Source organism: Euprymna scolopes, chromosome 7 (genome assembly GCF_053919585.1).
Source record: "Euprymna scolopes isolate OS-2025 chromosome 7, ASM5391958v1, whole genome shotgun sequence".
NCBI classification, from domain to species: Eukaryota; Metazoa; Mollusca; class Cephalopoda; order Sepiida; family Sepiolidae; genus Euprymna; species Euprymna scolopes.
Window position 1 is genome coordinate 166,518,263 of NC_136488.1, and position 20,869 is coordinate 166,539,131.

General features: G+C 42.9%; 1 protein-coding gene across 1 annotated transcript; it reads right to left on the minus strand.

The window, feature by feature from the left end:
• Positions 1-4,042: 4,042 nt before the first annotated feature.
• LOC145280255 (histone H4-like) lies at positions 4,043-5,533 on the minus strand. The gene has a single exon (XM_080132029.1). The coding sequence runs from the start codon at positions 5,511-5,513 to the stop codon at positions 5,202-5,204; it is 312 nt and encodes a 103-aa protein (XP_079988155.1). The 5' UTR covers positions 5,514-5,533; the 3' UTR covers positions 4,043-5,201.
• Positions 5,534-20,869: the final 15,336 nt, after the last annotated feature.

Genomic DNA, 20,869 nt, shown 5'->3' on the forward strand with positions numbered 1-20,869 from the left:
GGGTTAAAGAGTATACAGTAGTCAATGTGACAACATCATAACAATCGTTAGTATTGTAAATTTTGTAAATTGGATTACTTAAGGGGAACAGCTCATCAAGAACTTGTTTACATTGGACTCGAAAACAATCATATTGTAGTCAGCTTGGTCTGAGCTAAAATGGAACATGTACATTAAATCCGTTACTAAGTTCGATGGAAAAATGGTGGAATTCTTCTATCGATCCGGTAGATATTTAACTGCTGATGGAATTCTCTATGAGAGCCAGGTACGTCCAAGGATGGAGTACTGTTGCCACATCTGGGCAGGATTTACTAGAAATTTCTTATCCTGCCTTGACAGAGTTCAAAATAAACTTCGTAGACTCGTGGAGGATGCCCTTTTCTCTTCCTTGTAATCTCTTTCTCACAGAAGAGACATTGCGAACTGTCTCTGCTTTATCTTTATTTCATGGCAAGTGCTCGTCTGAGCTCCAATCCATGCCCCCCCTCGCCAAACTTTCACGAAAAACACTCGTCTAACTAAAACCACTCTCAATTTCCCCCACTCTTTTTCTGTGCCTACACCTAAACGTAGATTCCATGAACAAAGCTTCTTTCTTAGAACTGCACGCCTGTGGAACTTTCCCTTCCGTTTCCCGGTTTTCCAGCCGACTATAATATGGTCGTCTTCAAGTCCAACGTAAACAAATTCTTGATCAGCCCCCCCCTTAAATAATTCAATTTACCAAATTTCCACTATTAACGATTACTACAATATTGTCCCATTGACTACTGGACACTCATTAATTCTTATTCTCGAGTGGCCCCCGAGCCTTGATAAATGGTTACTCCTTCATAAAAAAAAGAAAAATATTTGCATGGCAAAACGTTGTAAATAAAACTAAATGAAAAAAGTTTTAAACTATTAAAATGAAAATGAAAGAAGAAAAAAAAAATAATTTTTTTTTTTTAGTAAAAAATTGTAAAACTAAAAACTTCCGAACTTGTTCAATAAATATTACATTTCACTCTGCAATTAGAGTCGCATACTTTTCCAGAGATTTCATTGTCAAGCCCAAATATCAGCTTTTTTGTTTCTTAAAAACAAACGAAATAATAGAAAAGTGGATGCTCACTGTATGTCTTAGTAAAACAGTTATCTCCCTTAGATCAATGACGACATATCTAACAGTGCTGTAATATATCCGGATATTCCGAAAATTTATGGAGTAGAACAACTGCTATTGGGTTTTTAGTTTTAAAAAAAGTCGATATCTACCAGTTAATACAGTGTCGAACATTAAAGGTGAAAAAAAAAGAAAAAAAAAAGAAAAAAGGTCATAAGTACGTTTCCTTGTATTCGCAATCTTCAAGTCGTTCACATCTTGGAAAATGCAATTTTCCTCGAATATATTTAATTAAATTATTTTCTACTCGGTGAATTTTCATGGTTTTTAGATATATTACTATTTTCGACATGACAAATAAGTACGGTTGTTTCTGCTTAAAAAAATAAAATCGATTGACTCTTAACAGACATTGGTTTTCCTTATTCCGGACAAACATCTACCTTCGAAGTAATTTTACATATATTTATTGAGTATATTTAGAGTTATTTACCTTGAACAATGTTCAAATTATCTCCCATGGATTATACTCAACTAAATATCCAAACTGATGGCTCTTCCACCCATCTCTCTACACCAAATATATTAGTTAAATGCAACATGTAGAAGGCAGTTCAATGTAGAAGTAACGGAAAGACAAACTGAGGCAGATGAAGAATAGTTTTATTGATACAATTACAAGTACATATGTACATATTTATACATACATTTTATTTATATTTGTATTGAGATTACCCGTGTCAGATGGTCTAAAGAAATATTCGTGTTCTATATAATTTCGAAGATCTTTATAATTATAAGCTGAACGTCTGTGTGTGTGTCTGTATGAATAGGCTCCTATATGGTTGACTATTATAGAAAACTGATCATATAATTATAGATGTATTGAGGCACAGAAATGGGTATGTTTGATCTGGCATGATGATTCATTAAAATTGTGGGATCTGCGTACGCGCCTGTTCCACAAAATATAGAAATAAAAAATAAAACGTTAAGTGTTTTTGATATAGATGTACATAATACTTTGATAAGTAGGTTTTAACTTAAATAGGGATGGTATAATTAAATTGTGGGTCTGCGTTCGCGCCTGGCCCCCATAGAATGGAAATATGCACAAACTTTAAAGACTTCATATCTGAGTAAGTATACTTTGATAATTATGTTTCTTCAGTTTGAAGAAATATGGTATAAAATTATGGGGTGTTCGTTGGCGCTAGACCTCCATAGAATGGAAATATGTCACAAAGTTTAAGTTTTTTTTTAATATAGATCCACAGAATATTGTGGTAAGTGTTTGAGTGTGAACAGGTATGGCATAATAAATTATGGGGTTTATCTATTTTATTTTTACTTTCATCGTATTTTGCAACCCCAAATTCGAAGCTATCTCTTTACAACCCTTCCTTTTCATAACCTATCATACTTTCATAAATCAGAGTCCATTTTCTGTAGGCTGTTTTTGAACCCAGTCAACGACGGTACTTTTGCTAGTAATATATATTACTGATGTTCATTATATATATATATATATATATATATATATATATATATATATAACACAAGCTTGGGTGTTCGGCATTGCCCGGGTGTTTGTGGGTGTGTTGAGCAAAATAAAAAATAAAAGTTCTAGTAGGCAGGCAGGCTCGAACCCGTGACGTGAAGGCGGAAAAGTTGATGTGTAAGGGCGTTGGTTGAGCAAGAAAAATGCGAACGCAAAAATGAAATTAATCCAAAAAGTGATAGTAGGCAGGCAGGTTAAAACCCGTACCGCGAAGGAGGAAAAGAAAGCGAGAAAAAATGACGCGTTAGCTGTTGCGCCCATTGTGGAAGTAACGTAGGTTTAAATTAAGGCTAGACAATCGAAAATATTGGCGAAAAAAAAAAAAAAAAAAAATAAGCGACCTCTCCCTGTAGAAAAGGGCCCAGTTGAGGGTGAAGGAATTTTTTTTGCCCAATTCTTTAATATTTGTCGTCGAGCTTCAAAATGATACAGCTCTCATGAAAAGCCGTCGTCTCTGTCGACCGTTTTTTTGCGAGAGATACATACATTTGACAGGTAAGATTTATATTATGGACTAGCCTGGGTTCTCGTCGTTGCGTCGCGAAAAAAAAAAGCGGTAGTAGGCAGGCAGGCTTGAACCCGTACCACAAAGGAGGAAAAGAACGTGAAAAGAAAAAGTAACGTCTTTGCCGTTGCGCCCATCGCAAAACCGGAAGTGGCGAAAGTTAAAATTAAGGCTAGACGATCGAAAAGAGGCGATGACTTCTGAAAATATCGGCAAAAAGAAAAAAGCGACCCCTCCTTTTCGAAAATTGCCCAGTTAAGGATGAAGGAATGAATGTTTTTGGCCAAATTTTCGATATTTGTCCGAAGGGCCAGGTTCAGAAAAAAAAAAAAAAAAAAAAAATCCTTCGCCTGTCAGATTTATGATAGATTGAAATGAATTCTTTAAGAGGAGACTTATCGGGATAATGCAAAGCTCAAATCGTTTGATCTTATATAGAAATCAACGGAAAAAAAGATAAAGCTATAAATATATACAGATTTATTTAAAAAAGGTATACATGAAAAACCATGGTGTAAAGAGTTCTCACTTACCCAACACCCGTAATTGATGTATGACCTTTTTGAATAAATCTCACACACACGCCTGGTTTAGTAAGTCATTAGGATTTCTCAGAAGTTGAACGCTAAAAGTTAAGCGGCCTGAAGCGCGGAATTTGGGCGAAAAGGTTTAGTTTAACGTAAAAAAAAAAAAAAAATTTTCTAAAATCTAACTTATTTAAATGAGTGGCAGGGCTTTACGATCCGTTTATATCAAAGAAAAAAAAAAGCAACGGCCAAAATTATGTTACAGTAAAAATACACATAAATGACCTTGTCTAAGGAGCGTACAACGGTTTATCTAACCGCCAGGTTTTGGTTTATTACAGACCAACTTGATTGACGTTTCACATTCTATTTTTAGTCAGTAAAAATAACTGCTAATGAGCAAGAATTAACGAACTTGATAAGCGCGAGTCAACTAGACCCGTTATTTCTACAGATGCGGAAATACAACATTCGTATGGACTTGGCTCAGTAATGATTAGGCTACGTGTTTTGGTTTCGATTTTAGCTGATGCCACCAAAGTCAAGTTTTCACTTTTGAAATATATTGGTACAATTAGAATTGGATTGTATAACGAATACGAAATCCGCATAAATTTAACCGTATTTTACAACCGGTCAGCGCTAGGGTGCGGGGCTGCGAGTAATATTACTAATAATTACATATAGACATCGATATATATATATATATATATATATATATATATATATATATATATAAGATAAAAAGGCCCATGTAAACGGATTCAGAACACCGTAGAAACCTAGCACATAAGACAACTGAAGCAGATGAGAGCACAGTGCCAGTCATTATCGGAGAAGCCAACATATTTAAAATTCAGAAATGTACACAGCGTTAGAAATAGGAAAGCCTACAATCAGCCAGTGACCATTCAAGTTATGAAAAGAGCCCGGATTTGTGGATTTACACAGAATCTACATAGAGGTAGAGTTTATTCGAATGGCTTAAGTTCGGAACACAAAACACTTCACGAATATTTGTGTCAGATATCAACTGGAGGTATCGATAGAGTTCTTATGAATATTCATAACAAAAATTGGTAGGCGATAAACGAAAAAAAGTGTTCGAAATCTAGGGAGATTAATTAGTACAAAAGGAACTTTGCAAACTTTGTCAATTAGGAAAAAAGTCAACCAAAGTTACGAATCAGACGTGTATGAATAGTGTAGAAATTAGTTTCGAGTATCGGGCGTCAGAATCAACTTTCAGATCGCCAACCTCAAGAGCCATTGAAGGGATTCTATTTAAAAACAATCTTTCTGCAGATCAGACAGCACAGATTATTGCATCATACCGAAGCCATTTTTTGAATAGAGAATGGAATATCGAGTCACGTTTTTTTTTAAACTTCAGATGAATATCGGAGAGCTACAGTAACGAGTTTGTAAAAGAAAAGAATCTTCCAGCAATTTTAAGGACACCGACAGGAAAAAGGTGAAATCAGTTGAAAAGTATCAATCTTATCCTCCGAAACCATAAAGAGTTCTTCCTTGTCTTTTAAGAGCATAAACTACATCCATGGCGGTGACAGTCTTCCTCTTCGCGTGTTCGGTGTAAGTGACGGCATCACGGATAATATTCTCGAGAAAAACTTTCAAAACTCCACGGGTCTCTTCGTAGATGAGACCCGAGATCCGTTTGACACCACCTCTGCGAGCCAGACGACGAATTGCCGGCTTCGTGATTCCTTGGATGTTATCTCTTAGAACTTTGCGATGACGCTTGGCGCCTCCTTTTCCTAAACCTTTGCCTCCTTTACCGCGGCCGGACATTTCTGTTGTTCGATTGCGAATGCGTTTGGTTTTATTTAGTCGTATCGGCCCCGGACCTGGCATTATCTACTGCCAGGCCCTCATTTGGGGTCCGATACAACTTAGGCACAAGGCCAGTAAGGGGGGAAGTGGGGAAGAAAACGGGACTTTGCTAAATTCGCTAGCTAAACTTGCGTTAGAAAGCAAGTATTTTATTTAGAAAACCTATACTAGATTCTATCATAACACATCCGCCTACATTCTTACCAGGACCTACTTAAAAGAGACAGCTCCCCAGCTTATCGGGATGGCGGGCGACACTCGTACTGTAAAAAGAGAAGAATATGTACAAAAGAAAAACAAAACAAAAATGGTATTTACAAACTTAAAGTAATGTATTGTATGTATTTTTTTTATTATAAATGGGGGTGCGATGATGGGGAGGGGGGCAAACTAAAATACACCCAAAAAAGAAAGAAAAAGAAAACAACTTAATAAAATGCCTATGGGGGCGGGTTAGTAAGGGGACCCTCCCTACCTAACGGCTGGTCTGTCGTATGAAACGCCTACTGTCTTCCAATCCACTTCCCCCAGGGGGAAAGGGTGAAAGCAAGCAGGTCGCTCCCTAGGGGGGAGTGGAGGAACTAGGTACTTGTAAGAAAAATAACTTAGGGTCGGGGATCACAGGGATGGATGGCGTCTTCCAAGATAAAATACGTAAGGGGTACAATCGGGCCGAGGACAAAATAAAACTGGTGGACTTTGGGCATCTTTGGAAGCTCTCCTAGTGCCAATCTTATCAGAAAACAAAGAACTACAGGGGACGGGATCAAACTCACATTCACCCTAGTCTAGGCCCTAAATAAAGTATGTGCTTTCCACTCTAGGTGGTTACTCCGCCTAACTAGCAAACCTACTCCTACCCATGATTACGGGGTAAACCCCGTATTAATATATGAGGGGCTGGGTTCCGAGTGCACGACAATCGAAACTTCAGCACCTCCAGACGAATACTACTAGGGTGGAAACACAAGCTCGTACCTAGCTCCTCGTCGGATGCACAAACTAGTGTTGTGCACCCATCTCCTATCAAAGTCGATGCGGGGCAATCTTTTCCAATCACATCTGATTTTTATTTTAAGTTGATGCTTAAAATAAAGGACCAGATCCTGATCGGAAGCAGATTGCCCCTCATAGACAATGCTCAGACGTGTAACCCACGTCACTAACCTAGCTACAGCCAGTATCGCCAGAAACACCGCCCGTTTCTCCCTGCTAAACGGCGGGTCCACATTGTCAACCACGTACGCCAAATCAAGTGGCACCGACCGCTCGGGGTCGATGCGAGCCGTTACCCCTTCGACATACCTCCAGAGACTCCGCACCCCGCTGCAAAGAAAGAACGCGTGGTCACGCGTTTCGTCCTCATCGTTGCAGCGTGGGCACGGGGGAAAATAATAACCGGGATCCCGGAAATCCCCGGCAAGTCGGTCGAAGAGAGGCAACGCATCCCGGACTAGCCTCCACGTTACCGAAAATTCCACATTATTGATGTAGCTACTGGCAGGCGCCCAACTCCAAAGCGAGCGAACCTCCCCCCTCGACAGGTGTAGCCGCTCCACCAGCGGATCGTTCGCGGTACCCTCCACTAACTCCTCATATAGCCTCCACCTAGGCCGTGCAAGGTCATTGGACCCCGGCAATGCCCTAAGGGCGGCTCGGCATTCGGTCAGGAAGCGCCCTTCCCCCGCTGGTCGACGGCGACCTTCGGCGGCGGGGTTGGTTAATAGCCGTGGGAAAACGCGCTGCACGGCCGGAACCCAGGGTGCCTCCTCTATCAGTGTCCGACTCAGGAACGCCAGTCTTTCTGCGCGTTGATGGCTGCGCAGATCAGGCATCCCCAAGCCTCCCTCGCTAAGCTTCTGCGTACAGACCTGTCTACGGACATACGGCTTTCCTCCCTTCCAGAGCAGTTTGAAAAGGAGTCGCTCTAAAGCCTTACAGCGGTCCGCAGGCAGGGGAAGAACAGATAAACGGTAAAGGATCAACGGAAACACGTAAGTGGCGCATGCCTCCGCACGACCCTTCAAGGACAATCTCCTTCGAATCCAAGTTCCGACAGCGGATTCGACCTTAGTCTGTACCTCCGACCAATTCTTGTCCAGCTGGAGATCCGGCCCGAACCACACACCGAGGATCTTAACCGGGCCATCAGTCCAGCCGAACGCACCTGGAAGCGAGTTTACCCCGGTCCAGGCGCTCAACCGCAGGCCGACGGACTTGCTGCGATTGATCACGGCCCCTGTGACAACTTCGTACTCAGCGATCGCCTTTATCACCGCTTCGATGTCGTTACGACTGGCTGCGAAAACGGTGACGTCATCGGCGTACGCGGACACCCTGGCAAATCGGCGGCCAGGTAGAGCAATGCCGCGTAGGACTGGTCTCGCCGCCTCGTCCCTTAATTTGCGAAGGAAGGGCTCCAACGCCAGGACATAGAGCAGAGGCGACAGCGGACAGCCCTGCCGCACCGACCGGGAGACCCCAAAGGACTCCGACAACCTACCATTGACTTGCACCACCACCGCGGGGTCACGATACAGGGCGGAGATCCACTTGCGGAAGTCCGGACCAAAGCCGGCGGCCTCCACAACAGCCCTCAGGAACCCATGGTCCACCCTATCGAACGCCTTGGACTGATCTAAATTGATCAGCGCGGCTCCTGTGTCGTCTTCTAACCCCTCTATTATCGTGCGCACCAAGTGCAGATTGTTTTGAATTGTTCGACCCTTCACAGCGTAGTTCTGATCCGGTTCGACCAACTCGTCGATAACAACCTGCAGTCGGTTTGCAAGAATACGGGCCAAAATCTTAAAATCTGCGTTAAGCAGAGTTATGGGCCTATAATCATCTAAGTTCCCCCCACCATGTTGGTTTCCCTTCTTCAGAAGCGTGACCACTCCTTTGGTTACCTGCCTCGGGATCGAGTCCTGGGCAAACCAGTGGTTAAACACGCCCGTCAAAAGGGGCACAAACATGGGCGACAGCCTCAAGTACAATTCGTAGGGCAAACCATCGAGCCCCGGAGATTTGTTGTGGCCAACCTGCTTCAACGCAGTAATGACCTCACGCTCCGTAACCACCCCCTCGCAACTAGCCGCTCGGGCCGCAGTAAGGCGGGGCGAGCCAGCTAAATAGCTGCCAAACTCCTGGCCGCGGAGTCTGGGTAGTTTGGTGAAGCGCTCCTCCAAATGTTGCCGAAACCCATTGCAGATCTCCCGCGTCGATACGAGAGAACGTCCTTCCAGGTTTTTCACCTCCCGAATGTACCCATCCGAGCCGCGTCTTAAAGCGGCCTTACGCTCAACAGCGTCAACGTTCACGGCTTCGTTGGAGACTCTCTTTAACCTAGCCCTAACTACTTGACCTTCATATCGCTCGCTAGCCAAGCGATTGAGGTCCCCCTTAATTAGTGCTAGATCTAGGGAATCCCCCCCTGCCACCGCCCGGGTCAATCTATCCTCTAGGTGCTTTTTGGTCCGAGCCCTAGTTAAAGCGAGGCTTTGGCTATATTGGACACAAAAATGCCTAATGGTGACCTTAAGATTAACCCACCATCTATTCCCGGTAACCGCCCCCACTAACTCCCTCTGAATTAGTGTCGTCAGCTGCTCCCGGAAGTCGACCGACTCCAACAAGGAGGCGTTCATCTTCCAGTAGCCAGCCAACCTAGGCCTATTACCTAACTTCAAACGGGCCAACACGAGTTTGTGGTCCGAATGACCTAACCAGTGGAACGTGGGACAAGATAGAAAATCTACGTCGCCCCTTCTAATTAACATCCTGTCCAAGTATGTACTTGGATAGGCGGCCGCACTAGTATGCCACGTCCACATCTCCCTCCCGGGGTGATCCAGACGGAACCTGTCGACCAGATCGCACGAGGCCATCAGGTCAGACAGGCTGCTTTCACACCTACCCGGCCCTCTAGACCCCCCGACCCTATCTAACTTGGGGTCCAGGATGGCATTCCAGTCCCCCATTAATACTACCCGCTCCGGACCCGAGAGAAACCCCTCCACCCGCCGAAAAAAGGAAACCCTCTCGGTTTGGATGTTGGGCGCATAAACTGCCATGATCCGGAACGCGCCGCTGCTAACGGCAACATCGACCACGACCAGCCTCCCATGAGCGTCCGCATGAACAAGTGTAACCGTCGCAGATAGGGTGCGACTTACTAGCACAGAAACCCCCCGGCTATGGAGACTGCCATATGCTGAGTAAACGTCAAAGTCGTTTACCAGCACATCGCAGTCCCCAGCCCCAACAAAGTAGGTCTCCTGAATTGCAGCTATGTCTACCTCAAGGGCCATGAGGTCCCTCAGCACGCGAGAAGCCTTGCTTCGAGACCTCATGCCCCTCGCATTCAAACTAGCTAGGTTCAAGCTTGTGGCCATGTTTCCCTAACTAGTAATATTCGTCTATCAAGGGTCTGAAATCCTCGGGGGAAAGAGCGTCAAAGGTCTGCCCAAGACTGCCCGTAAGCAGGACAGGCGTAAGCCGCCCGTCTTTGGCCAGACCTCCCACGTCCAGAGGGAACGTCAACTTAATAGCCCTATAAAAGGAGGGGTGAACGTAAACCGGGACCCTCCCTTCGCATCGCTTCGCGATTGGCTCCAGAGATGGGTGCTCCCCGTCTATTAATCTTATCCCCGGGAATGCCGATTTTCCCTCCTCCAACATTCTCCAAAGGGCCTTGGCTCGCCCACCCCTGTTAGGCCTGACGAACGTTACGATCTGTGGAGCGTCAGGGAAGTTTCTGGGGTCGGTGACCTCCTTCCCCTCCACCATCTTGAGGCTCTCCAGTATTCGTAGATATTTTTTCTGTGTTCCACTGAGGTCACCGACCGCCTCATCGACCTCACAGAGACGGACCCCCGGCCAGAATGGACATTTTCTGGTTTTTTCCTTCCTGGGGGCCGTCCTCTCCACTTCCGGTTCTTCTGCTATGACCTCGTGTTCTACTGGAGCCGTCACATCTTGCTCCGGGGTGTTGAAAAGGGGAGGGGTGGGCTGAGCGTCCTCTGGGGATGGTTGTGTTGGAGGCTCAGTAGCTGCTTCTTCCTGTTCTTCCATTTCCTCCTCTTTTTCCGAGGAGGAGACTTCTTCGGGGATGCCTTTGGGGTTCCCTTCCTCTCTTTTTTCCCTGCTTGTTTGCCCGAGGGTTCACCTTCCTCCCCCTCGGACTCCGAGGAGCTTACTTTCAGCTTTCGTTTTGCGGTCGTCGCCGGTGTCCTTGTTGGTGCTGGAGGGGTGACTCCTTCCTTCTTGCCCCTCTTGGCGACGACCTTGCTCCATACACCTCCTTCATCGACATTCTCCTTACTGCCCTCCGCCACTGGTATCTCCTTAGCCCCCGTTTTTGCTCCGGTTTTTGGAGGGTCAGGTCCCTTTCTTTGGGGGCAGAAACGGGCAACGTGGCCGGGTTTTGAGCATTGCCAGCAGTATGGCCTCCTTCCTTCAACTATCACCGCCATCTGCCAGCTTTCACAGGTCAACTGGGCTGGGATGTCGTGGAAACTCTTTCGGTCCACCTTCATATAAATTTTATATGACCCAGTTTGGATATTTCTAGGCCCCTTTGTAGGGACAACTTCTTCGACTTCTCCAAACTGGGCCAAGGTGGCACCCAGCTGATCCCCCGTGATAAAGCTTGGTACCCCGAGTACTGTTATCCCGGCTCTCCTCTTTGACAAGTACTCGGGGCGTAACCTCAGATTCTTCCACGTGAGGTCTCCTCCTGCCAGCTTTTCTGCCTCCTCCTTCGTCGGCAGGAGGAGATCCCACGTAGCGTGGTACTTCCTGACTAGGTACTGTGCGGGTATTTTTAAGTCTCCGATTACGTCGTACATTTTTTCTAGTGGTACGCCCGTCAAACCTTTTCCGTTTGCGTCTAAGGTGACAAGGGAGACTGTACGCAGCTTAATGTCCTCCAAGGCTCCTGGGATGATCCCCAACTTATTCCCGGTGACATATTCTTTGTATTTGCCCTCCAGCAGCCTTCGGTAGTATTCCGGGGTCTTCTTCGTTATCTTCTTCGGACCCCATGCCCCGCTCTCCTGTACCGCTGCTGTGGATTTGCTGGTCCCTGCTGTTTCTTGTGGTACCACTTTGTTTCCCTGTCCCGGTGGAATTGGGGAACAGTCGCTGTTTGTGAGGGATGGCCACTCGAATTGGCTGTTTGGCATCGACAACCCGACCCCTCCCACCCTGGGGGAGCACCCATCTACTACTATGACTTCCGCCGACTTGCACCTCCGCAGACCCTCTTCTTTCTCCTTAGCCGGACTTCCCCTCGCTGACTGCGATCTGGTAAGAGGTTCCTTTTCCCGCACCCACCACTTTTTGACCGGTCTCTTGTTCACCGCCTCGACCGTTGGGGTACCGACCGCTGCGGATACGACCCCACTGGTGCTGCCTTTCGGGGTGGCAACACCCGACTCTCCGCTACTGGGGTTGGCGGACCCCGCTCTCGATCCGAACATGGTGTTGCCTTTCGGGGTGGCAACACCCGACTCGACCCTACTGGGGGTGGCGACCCCCGCTCGCGATCCGAACCACTCTGGGGCGGCGACCCCAGTAACCCTTCTCGAACTGGGGGTGCCTTGCGGGACGGCACCCCCCGGACCCTTCACGGACACTACACCCGGGGCGTCCCCCAAGGTGGAAGGAGCAGAGGTCTGCTCCATCTATTTTGGTGGCCCAAGGCCCGGCTGATCACCCGCCGATTCGGAAACCAAGGGGACCTTCGCCAAAAGAGGCACGTCAGTTACCCTTGGCCCTGCCGGCTGCTTAAGTGACAGCTGGACCCTGGACTATCTGTAATAAAAAGAGAAAGCGCAGTTAATGGTGCCCAGAGTGGGCAAAAAACAGCAATAAGCAAAGAACAACTTTTGGCCAATGACCAAAAGCGCTTGATTGCCGCGAACCAAAAAATTGGAGGGGCAGCAAGCTCTTTCGTTGAAATCAAGATGGAAACAGGTCACTTAGATGATCGTTACTCCAATTGCGAATGCGTTTGGTGTTTATGATCAGAAAATGCGACTATTTATACGATTTGAAGTGATGCCTTCTCACGATAGAAAGTCAATATTAACCAATCAAAATTAAATGAACGGTCGAGTCTATTTTCATCGAAACTGGCAACACACACACACACACACACACACACACACACACACACACACACACACACACACACACACACACACATATATATAGTTGAATTTTTGAATTTTCATTTATTTTTTTATTAGCGATTAATTTCTTTCTTTTTTCCGCTCTCTGAGGTTTTTTCTTTATTATAAGAAAGGAGTTATTTGCCCTTTGTTTTAATTTTTCTTCGCCCACATTTTAGGACGTATTACTTTTTTATTTTATTTAAATATTAATTATTCATTAATAATGACTACGTGCATAAAAGTAATAATTAATAAATAATATATAGATATATGTATGTATATATATGCATACATATATGTATATATATACATATGTATATATATATGTTTGCATATATATATATATACATATGTATATATATATGTATGCATATATATATATATGTATGCATATATATATATATATATATATATATATATATATATGTATGCATATATATGCACACACACACACACACACACACACATATATCTATAGTGGGGAAAATAAGTGTTGGATACATTCCATTATTTTTTATTTAACACATTTTTATGCAGCGAATGACGCGAAAATTTAACAAGAAATAGTTACTAATTTAACAATGACAAATAACTTTAGAAATTATAACCTTTTAATGCATAAGAAATATTATATAATAAAACGAGAATAGCCGAAAAATAAGTATTGGACACAGTGTTTTAAATTATATTTTCTTTTTATTTTTTATCTCTTCTCTTCTCTTCTCTATCTATCTATCTTCTATTCTATCTTCTTCTATCGATTCTATCTTCTATTCTTCTTCTATCTTCTTCTTCTATCTTCTTCTATTCTTTCTTTCTATCTTCTTCTTCTATCTTCTATCTTCTCTTCTTCTTCTTCTTCTATATATATATATATTATATATTATATATATATATATATATATATATATATATATATATATATATAAATAAAATGAACTCATTTTTTCTCGTCGGATTTTGACCTTAATAGGATTAAAAATCAAGATATTTCATGCGAATATAATATGCACAAACGGCAGAACAATATCTGAGGTGTGTTATAGGCTTATTATTTCTCAAATTCCTCGATAATCTTAGATTTCTATACTTTTTTTGCTGAGAAGTCATGGCCAAAATCGGTTAAGATCAATGGAAGTGGTAAAATATTTTCTCTCTAATAAATTCCTCCTCCCCCTACCACCACTTAACACCGTTTGGGGATCGTTCACAAGGAACAGTTGAGAAGAGAACACCGGTTTGGCTTCGTAGTTCTTTCATGTGAAGTTATTTAAAATCACTAAACTAAGCTGCAGTGCTCTGTGGAGTAGTGGTTAGCGTGCTGGACAATTCACATTATATTTTCACGTTCGCGCCGACCTACCGTAGTCGTTTTTTTTTTTTTTCCCTAAACAACTGGAATGGACTTTTCTTGGTGGCCGAACTGTTAACGTTGCAGATGTTTTTTTTTTTTCACATTTTATTTTCCTACTTTTACTCATGACTCCGGGTTTGATCCTTCCTACTTACCTACCATAACATTTTTTAACCCCCCCCCGTCCCGGAAACAAACACTCGGGCAACGCCGGGTACCCCCGCTAGTAATTATATATTTTTGTATTTTTCCAGTGGAATGAAAATTTATAGATATAAACGCATATTATGTATCATTAGGCTACTCTGTAATATTTAATATGGAATTTATACGTTTTGATATTTTATTTATCATAATTTTTGATGGGATTTTTATTTTAATTACAATTTATTACTTTTTTGATTTTGTAACTACGAACTTAACTAATTTTTCCTTCGTTTTATAATTTATTTTATCATATTATTTCATATTAATATCGAAATCTACAAGTGATTCAAACTGTTCGACAGGGATTGTAGATATATCTTGAACCAGCAGGGTAACTATATTTAACAAAATAATAAAACTATAAACATTTTTGTATGGGGTGTATAAACACCCCAGGGACTAACCATGTTTGAAACACCCAGGTGACAAACGCAAGGTTAAACTAGAAGAGACCGGCTGGCCTTGACCTGTCATAAAATATATTTTAATTCATTCAAATTTTGGTTTTTGTTATTACAGAACCATTTAGCGCTCCAGTCGCGTTCCCTACCATTTGAACTATCGACAGATAAATGAGAAAGATTTAAGATTAAACCACTTACAGCTATTAATGAATTTACGCATGCGCAAACATAATAGAAATATGTCGGCAAGTTGAAATGAACATTTTTGCATTTAAACTTGATGACCTTATTTCTTCATCCAAACAAAGATTTTACTCGTTATAAACCATCTTCGGTGTATGATTTCTATTTCGTGTTAATTCCAGTGTTATGTGATCAGTAGTTTAACAGTTTATCGGTAAAATATTTTCACTCACATGCACGCACATAATCTACTATTTTATTTATATTATTGGAATATTTTGTAACAACAAATAAGTATCCCTATGCATATAATTATATTCTGTTTTTATTCTGGTTTATAGTTGTTATATTGTATACTTTATTGAATTTGGTTTTGTACGAAACTATCATTAATTTTGAATAAAAACAATTCTATCTCCTTTGGTTTGATGTCACGAAATCCAGCGCCAAACTTTTTCTTTTCGAATCCTGCCGAACAGGAGAGTGGATGCGTGCTTCATTGCCTGTCGTGAACAAGGATTCCTGAGCCTTTCCTTCTGGAAGAACCCAACCCGACAAGAAGAAAACACCGGTCGTGGAGAGGAGAACACTTCCTTACAAATTTTATATATTACGTGCGTTTTTTGAGGGGGAAAAATTTGGAATAATTTGAAAGTTTTTAAACTGAAAATAAAAAAGGCAATGTACAGTCTATTTTCAAACTTGTGCGTACGTTTCATAAGATTTATTGAATTTATTGTGTGTCATGTTTTGGAAGTACTAGTTATAATTTTTATACTAACTGTAGGAATTAATTGTGGCAAGGGCGTATCCGTAGAAAAAAACAACGACTCTAATCAGTAGGGCCTACAATGCGTTCAGCTTTACTTAAATATTAACAGCAACTGACTTTAATTTCAAGTGAATATGAGATGTGGCGTATGTTAGAATGCCGAAGAAAAGGACATTTCCATTTTGAAATTAGATTATGAGAAAGCGGAAATTTCTAGAAATAAAAAATAGAAATTTAGATAACATTTCAGAATATAACGTCATGTACAGGAAGTCTCGTGTGGAAATTTCTAGAAATATAAAAATAGAAATTTAGATAAAAAGCCAGAGGACGTCATGTACAGGAAGTATCGTGTGACACGTAAAAATAAGCTCGTCTTATGCCTCTCTTTTGTAGTCAACTTGAATACGGTCGGACGTATTTTCCGAATTTCGCATGTTCATCTACTAGGAAGCTCAATACCATGAAATCATCGATGCATACTATATGTAATGCTAATGTATTTGCGCCAAGTGTAACGTTGTCCTGGAACCAACATGTTGTAAACTCAGTCGCAAAGTAAACAAAAATAGGAAAGAACTCAACTCCTTTTTTTAATTTATAATAACGACATTTATTTCCTTATTGTTACGTGATCGTCCTCTCTAACGTGGTCTTTCTCGTTTTTATAGTCTTTTTTATCAGTGACGTCATTTCGCATGCATTTGCACATACGCGTCCGCGCTATGTTACACACAAAAAAAAATATAAAAAAAGGGAAATTGGAAACCAGAGCAAAATAATGTTACTGCTTAACTATTAAAAAACTAATACACTTCAAAAAGAAAAAGATGGATGCGAGAGAGAGAGAGAGAGAGAGAGAGAGAGAGAGAGAGAGAGAGAGAGAGAGAGAGAGAGAGAGAGGGGGGAAGAAACTAACAATTACAAATAATTGAGCTACCTACATCAACTGTAACGTGCGTAACAAATATCTGTCGTGTGATGTTTGTTACGCAACGTCGGCGAACTGGTTACTCGTGCAACAAATGTACATTTTTCTTAATAAGGGATGCGGCGATAATGTAAGACTCCTAAGTCACGTGATAAAGCTAACTCGTCAGCTATCTACTGTGAATAATAATAATAATAATAATAATAATAATAATAATAATAATAATAATAATCTCGAAAAAAAATGGGGAAATTGGAATCAGGGGGTGATTGACAAGATACAACGGACAGTAATAATGAAAACGGATAAAATATTAACGAAAACCCTTGAATGCGAAAACTAATACGCATTAGCTAAAAATGACAACCGGCCATATAGAAACTTCAATAGAAGTAATATATAAAATGTGAGAACTCCTAGTGAACAACAACAACAACAACAACAACAACAACAACAACAATAATAATAGACCATGAATAAGGTAAAAAGTAAAAAAGAGAACATAGCCCCGGCATGGATCGATTACAAGAAAGCATACAGGATCCCACATGTATGGATAATAGAATGCATGAGAATGCACAAAATATCAAGCAAGATTTGATTGAAAATGCAATGAAAACATGGAGATTTGAACTGACGGCTGATGGACAATACATAATTGATAGCAAAAAAGTATTTTCCAAGAGGATATTCCATCACCAGTACTGCTCATCATAGCCATTATGCCTCTTAACAATATACTAAGAAAATGCCAAGTCGAATACAAGTTCACTAATACAGATGAAAGAATGAACCACCTAATGCACATGGATGACCTGAAACTTTTTGCAAAAAATCAAGAAGGAACTATAAATTTAGAATTTTATTTTTGATACAAATATTTTTTCTATAATTTGAGGGTTTTCTTTTGACGAATATTAAAAGAAAATGTTTTTTATTTACATATTTCATAGTGAATTATTTGTATTTGTACAAAAATACTTAATAATGAAAAAATATTTTTTCATAATTAAATGGTTTTATATTGACATTTAATAAAAATGAGTTTTGTCGAAAAATATGAAATGTGTAATTTGAAATTTAGTATGTGTTGTTTATAAATAAAAAAAAATATGTTTGTATATATTTCATAACGAAAATGTTTCGCACTTACTCTTCCAAATACCATTTTAATGTCTTGAAATTGTCATTTCCTGTAATTAAGTGCTTTGAAAATATGCTAATCTAATTCATAAAAGGAACTATGTCTGCCTGTCTCCATATTTTCAAACTCTATTTCTTCTGAAACTAAAAGTCGCAGAGCGACGCCAGGGGCCTAAAATGATTGGAATTTTTATGGACTCTTCTTTTATGGGTCTTTAGTCGGTTAAAATAATTTTTAAGGGGTCACAAAGGGGTAAAAATTGAAAAAAAAATCGTTATACATTTTGTACATTCATCTTAGTTTATTTTTAATCAGTTCATATGCGTGTCACGTTGGTACTGTGGTAACGTCAACAGCTTTGAATGCTACAGTTTTAGTTTCGGTTTCGATTCTAGTCGATGGCACTCAAATAGTTTTTCTTTTTTTACTTTTGAAACCACAACTCTATAATAATATATACGAAATCTGCACAAATTAAAATATCATATTTAAGCGTATTTTATGACCGAAAAAGACCCCCAGTAAATTATAAGTCAGCTGCTGTAATTAATTGGTAGCAGTTACATATAAAATATTTATTTTCTTTTGTGAATCAATGACCTCTTCCCACTGAGTGATTATATACCTGCCCCACTATTTCGATGAAAATAGACTCGACCGTTCATTTAATTGTGAGAAGGCGTCACTTCAAAGCGTATAAATAGTCGCATTTTCTGATCATAAACACCAAACGTATTCGCAATTGGAGTAACGATCATCTAAGTGACCTGTTTCCATCTTGATTTCAACGAAAGAGCTTGCTGCCCCTCCAATTTTTTGGTTCGCGGCAATCAAGCGCTTTTGGTCATTGGCCAAAAGTTGTTCTTTGCTTATTGCTGTTTTTTGCCCACTCTGGGCACCATTAACTGCGCTTTCTCTTTTTATTACAGATAGTCCAGGGTCCAGCTGTCACTTAAGCAGCCGGCAGGGCCAAGGGTAACTGACGTGCCTCTTTTGGCGAAGGTCCCGTTGGTTTCCGAATCGGCGGGTGATCAGCCGGGCCTTGGGCCACCAAAATAGATGGAGCAGACCTCTGCTCCTTCCACCTTGGGGGACGCCCCGGGTGTAGTGTCCGTGAAGGGTCCGGGGGGTGCCGTCCCGCAAGGCACCCCCAGTTCGAGAAGGGTTACTGGGGTCGCCGCCCCAGAGTGGTTCGGATCGCGAGCGGGGGTCGCCACCCCCAGTAGGGTCGAGTCGGGTGTTGCCACCCCGAAAGGCAACACCATGTTCGGATCGAGAGCGGGGTCCGCCAACCCCAGTAGCGGAGAGTCGGGTGTTGCCACCCCGAAAGGCAGCACCAGTGGGGTCGTATCCGCAGCGGTCGGTACCCCAACGGTCGAGGCAGTGAACAAGACACCGGTCAAAAAGTGGTGGGTGCGGGAAAAGGAACCTCTTACCAGATCGCAGTCAGCGAGGGGAAGTCCGGCTAAGGAGAAAGAAGAGGGTCTGCGGAGGTGCAAGTCGGCGGAAGTCATAGTAGTAGATGGGTGCTCCCCCAGGGTGGGAGGGGTCGGGTTGTCGATGCCAAACAGCCAATTCGAGTGGCCATCCCTCACAAACAGCGACTGTTCCCCAATTCCACCGGGACAGGGAAACAAAGTGGTACCACAAGAAACAGCAGGGACCAGCAAATCCACAGCAGCGGTACAGGAGAGCGGGGCATGGGGTCCGAAGAAGATAACGAAGAAGACCCCGGAATACTACCGAAGGCTGCTGGAGGGCAAATACAAAGAATATGTCACCGGGAATAAGTTGGGGATCATCCCAGGAGCCTTGGAGGACATTAAGCTGCGTACAGTCTCCCTTGTCACCTTAGACGCAAACGGAAAAGGTTTGACGGGCGTACCACTAGAAAAAATGTGCGACGTAATCGGAGACTTAAAAATACCCGCACAGTACCTAGTCAGGAAGTACCACGCTACGTGGGATCTCCTCCTGCCGACGAAGGAGGAGGCAGAAAAGCTGGCAGGAGGAGACCTCACGTGGAAGAATCTGAGGTTACGCCCCGAGTACTTGTCAAAGAGGAGAGCCGGGATAACAGTACTCGGGGTACCAAGCTTTATCACGGGGGATCAGCTGGGTGCCACCTTGGCCCAGTTTGGAGAAGTCGAAGAAGTTGTCCCTACAAAGGGGCCTAGAAATATCCAAACTGGGTCATATAAAATTTATATGAAGGTGGACCGAAAGAGTTTCCACGACATCCCAGCCCAGTTGACCTGTGAAAGCTGGCAGATGGCGGTGATAGTTGAAGGAAGGAGGCCATACTGCTGGCAATGCTCAAAACCCGGCCACGTTGCCCGTTTCTGCCCCCAAAGAAAGGGACCTGACCCTCCAAAAACCGGAGCAAAAACGGGGGCTAAGGAGATACCAGTGGCGGAGGGCAGTAAGGAGAATGTCGATGAAGGAGGTGTATGGAGCAAGGTCGTCGCCAAGAGGGGCAAGAAGGAAGGAGTCACCCCTCCAGCACCAACAAGGACACCGGCGACGACCGCAAAACGAAAGCTGAAAGTAAGCTCCTCGGAGTCCGAGGGGGAGGAAGGTGAACCCTCGGGCAAACAAGCAGGGAAAAAAGAGAGGAAGGGAACCCCAAAGGCATCCCCGAAGAAGTCTCCCCCTCGGAAATCCTCGGAAAAAGAGGAGGAAATGGAAGAACAGGAAGAAGCAGCTACTGAGCCTCCAACACAACCATCCCCAGAGGACGCTCAGCCCACCCCTCCCCTTTTCAACACCCCGGAGCAAGATGTGACGGCTCCAGTAGAACACGAGGTCATAGCAGAAGAACCGGAAGTGGAGAAGACGGCCCCCAGGAAGGAAAAAACCAGAAAATGTCCATTCTGGCCGGGGGTCCGTCTCTGTGAGGTCGATGAGGCGGTCGGTGACCTCAGTGGAACACAGAAAAAATATCTACGAATACTGGAGAGCCTCAAGATGGTGGAGGGGAAGGAGGTCACCGACCCCAGAAACTTCCCTGACGCTCCACAGATCGTAACGTTCGTCAGGCCTAACAGGGGTGGGCGAGCCAAGGCCCTTTGGAGAATGTTGGAGGAGGGAAAATCGGCATTCCCGGGGATAAGATTAATAGACGGGGAGCACCCATCTCTG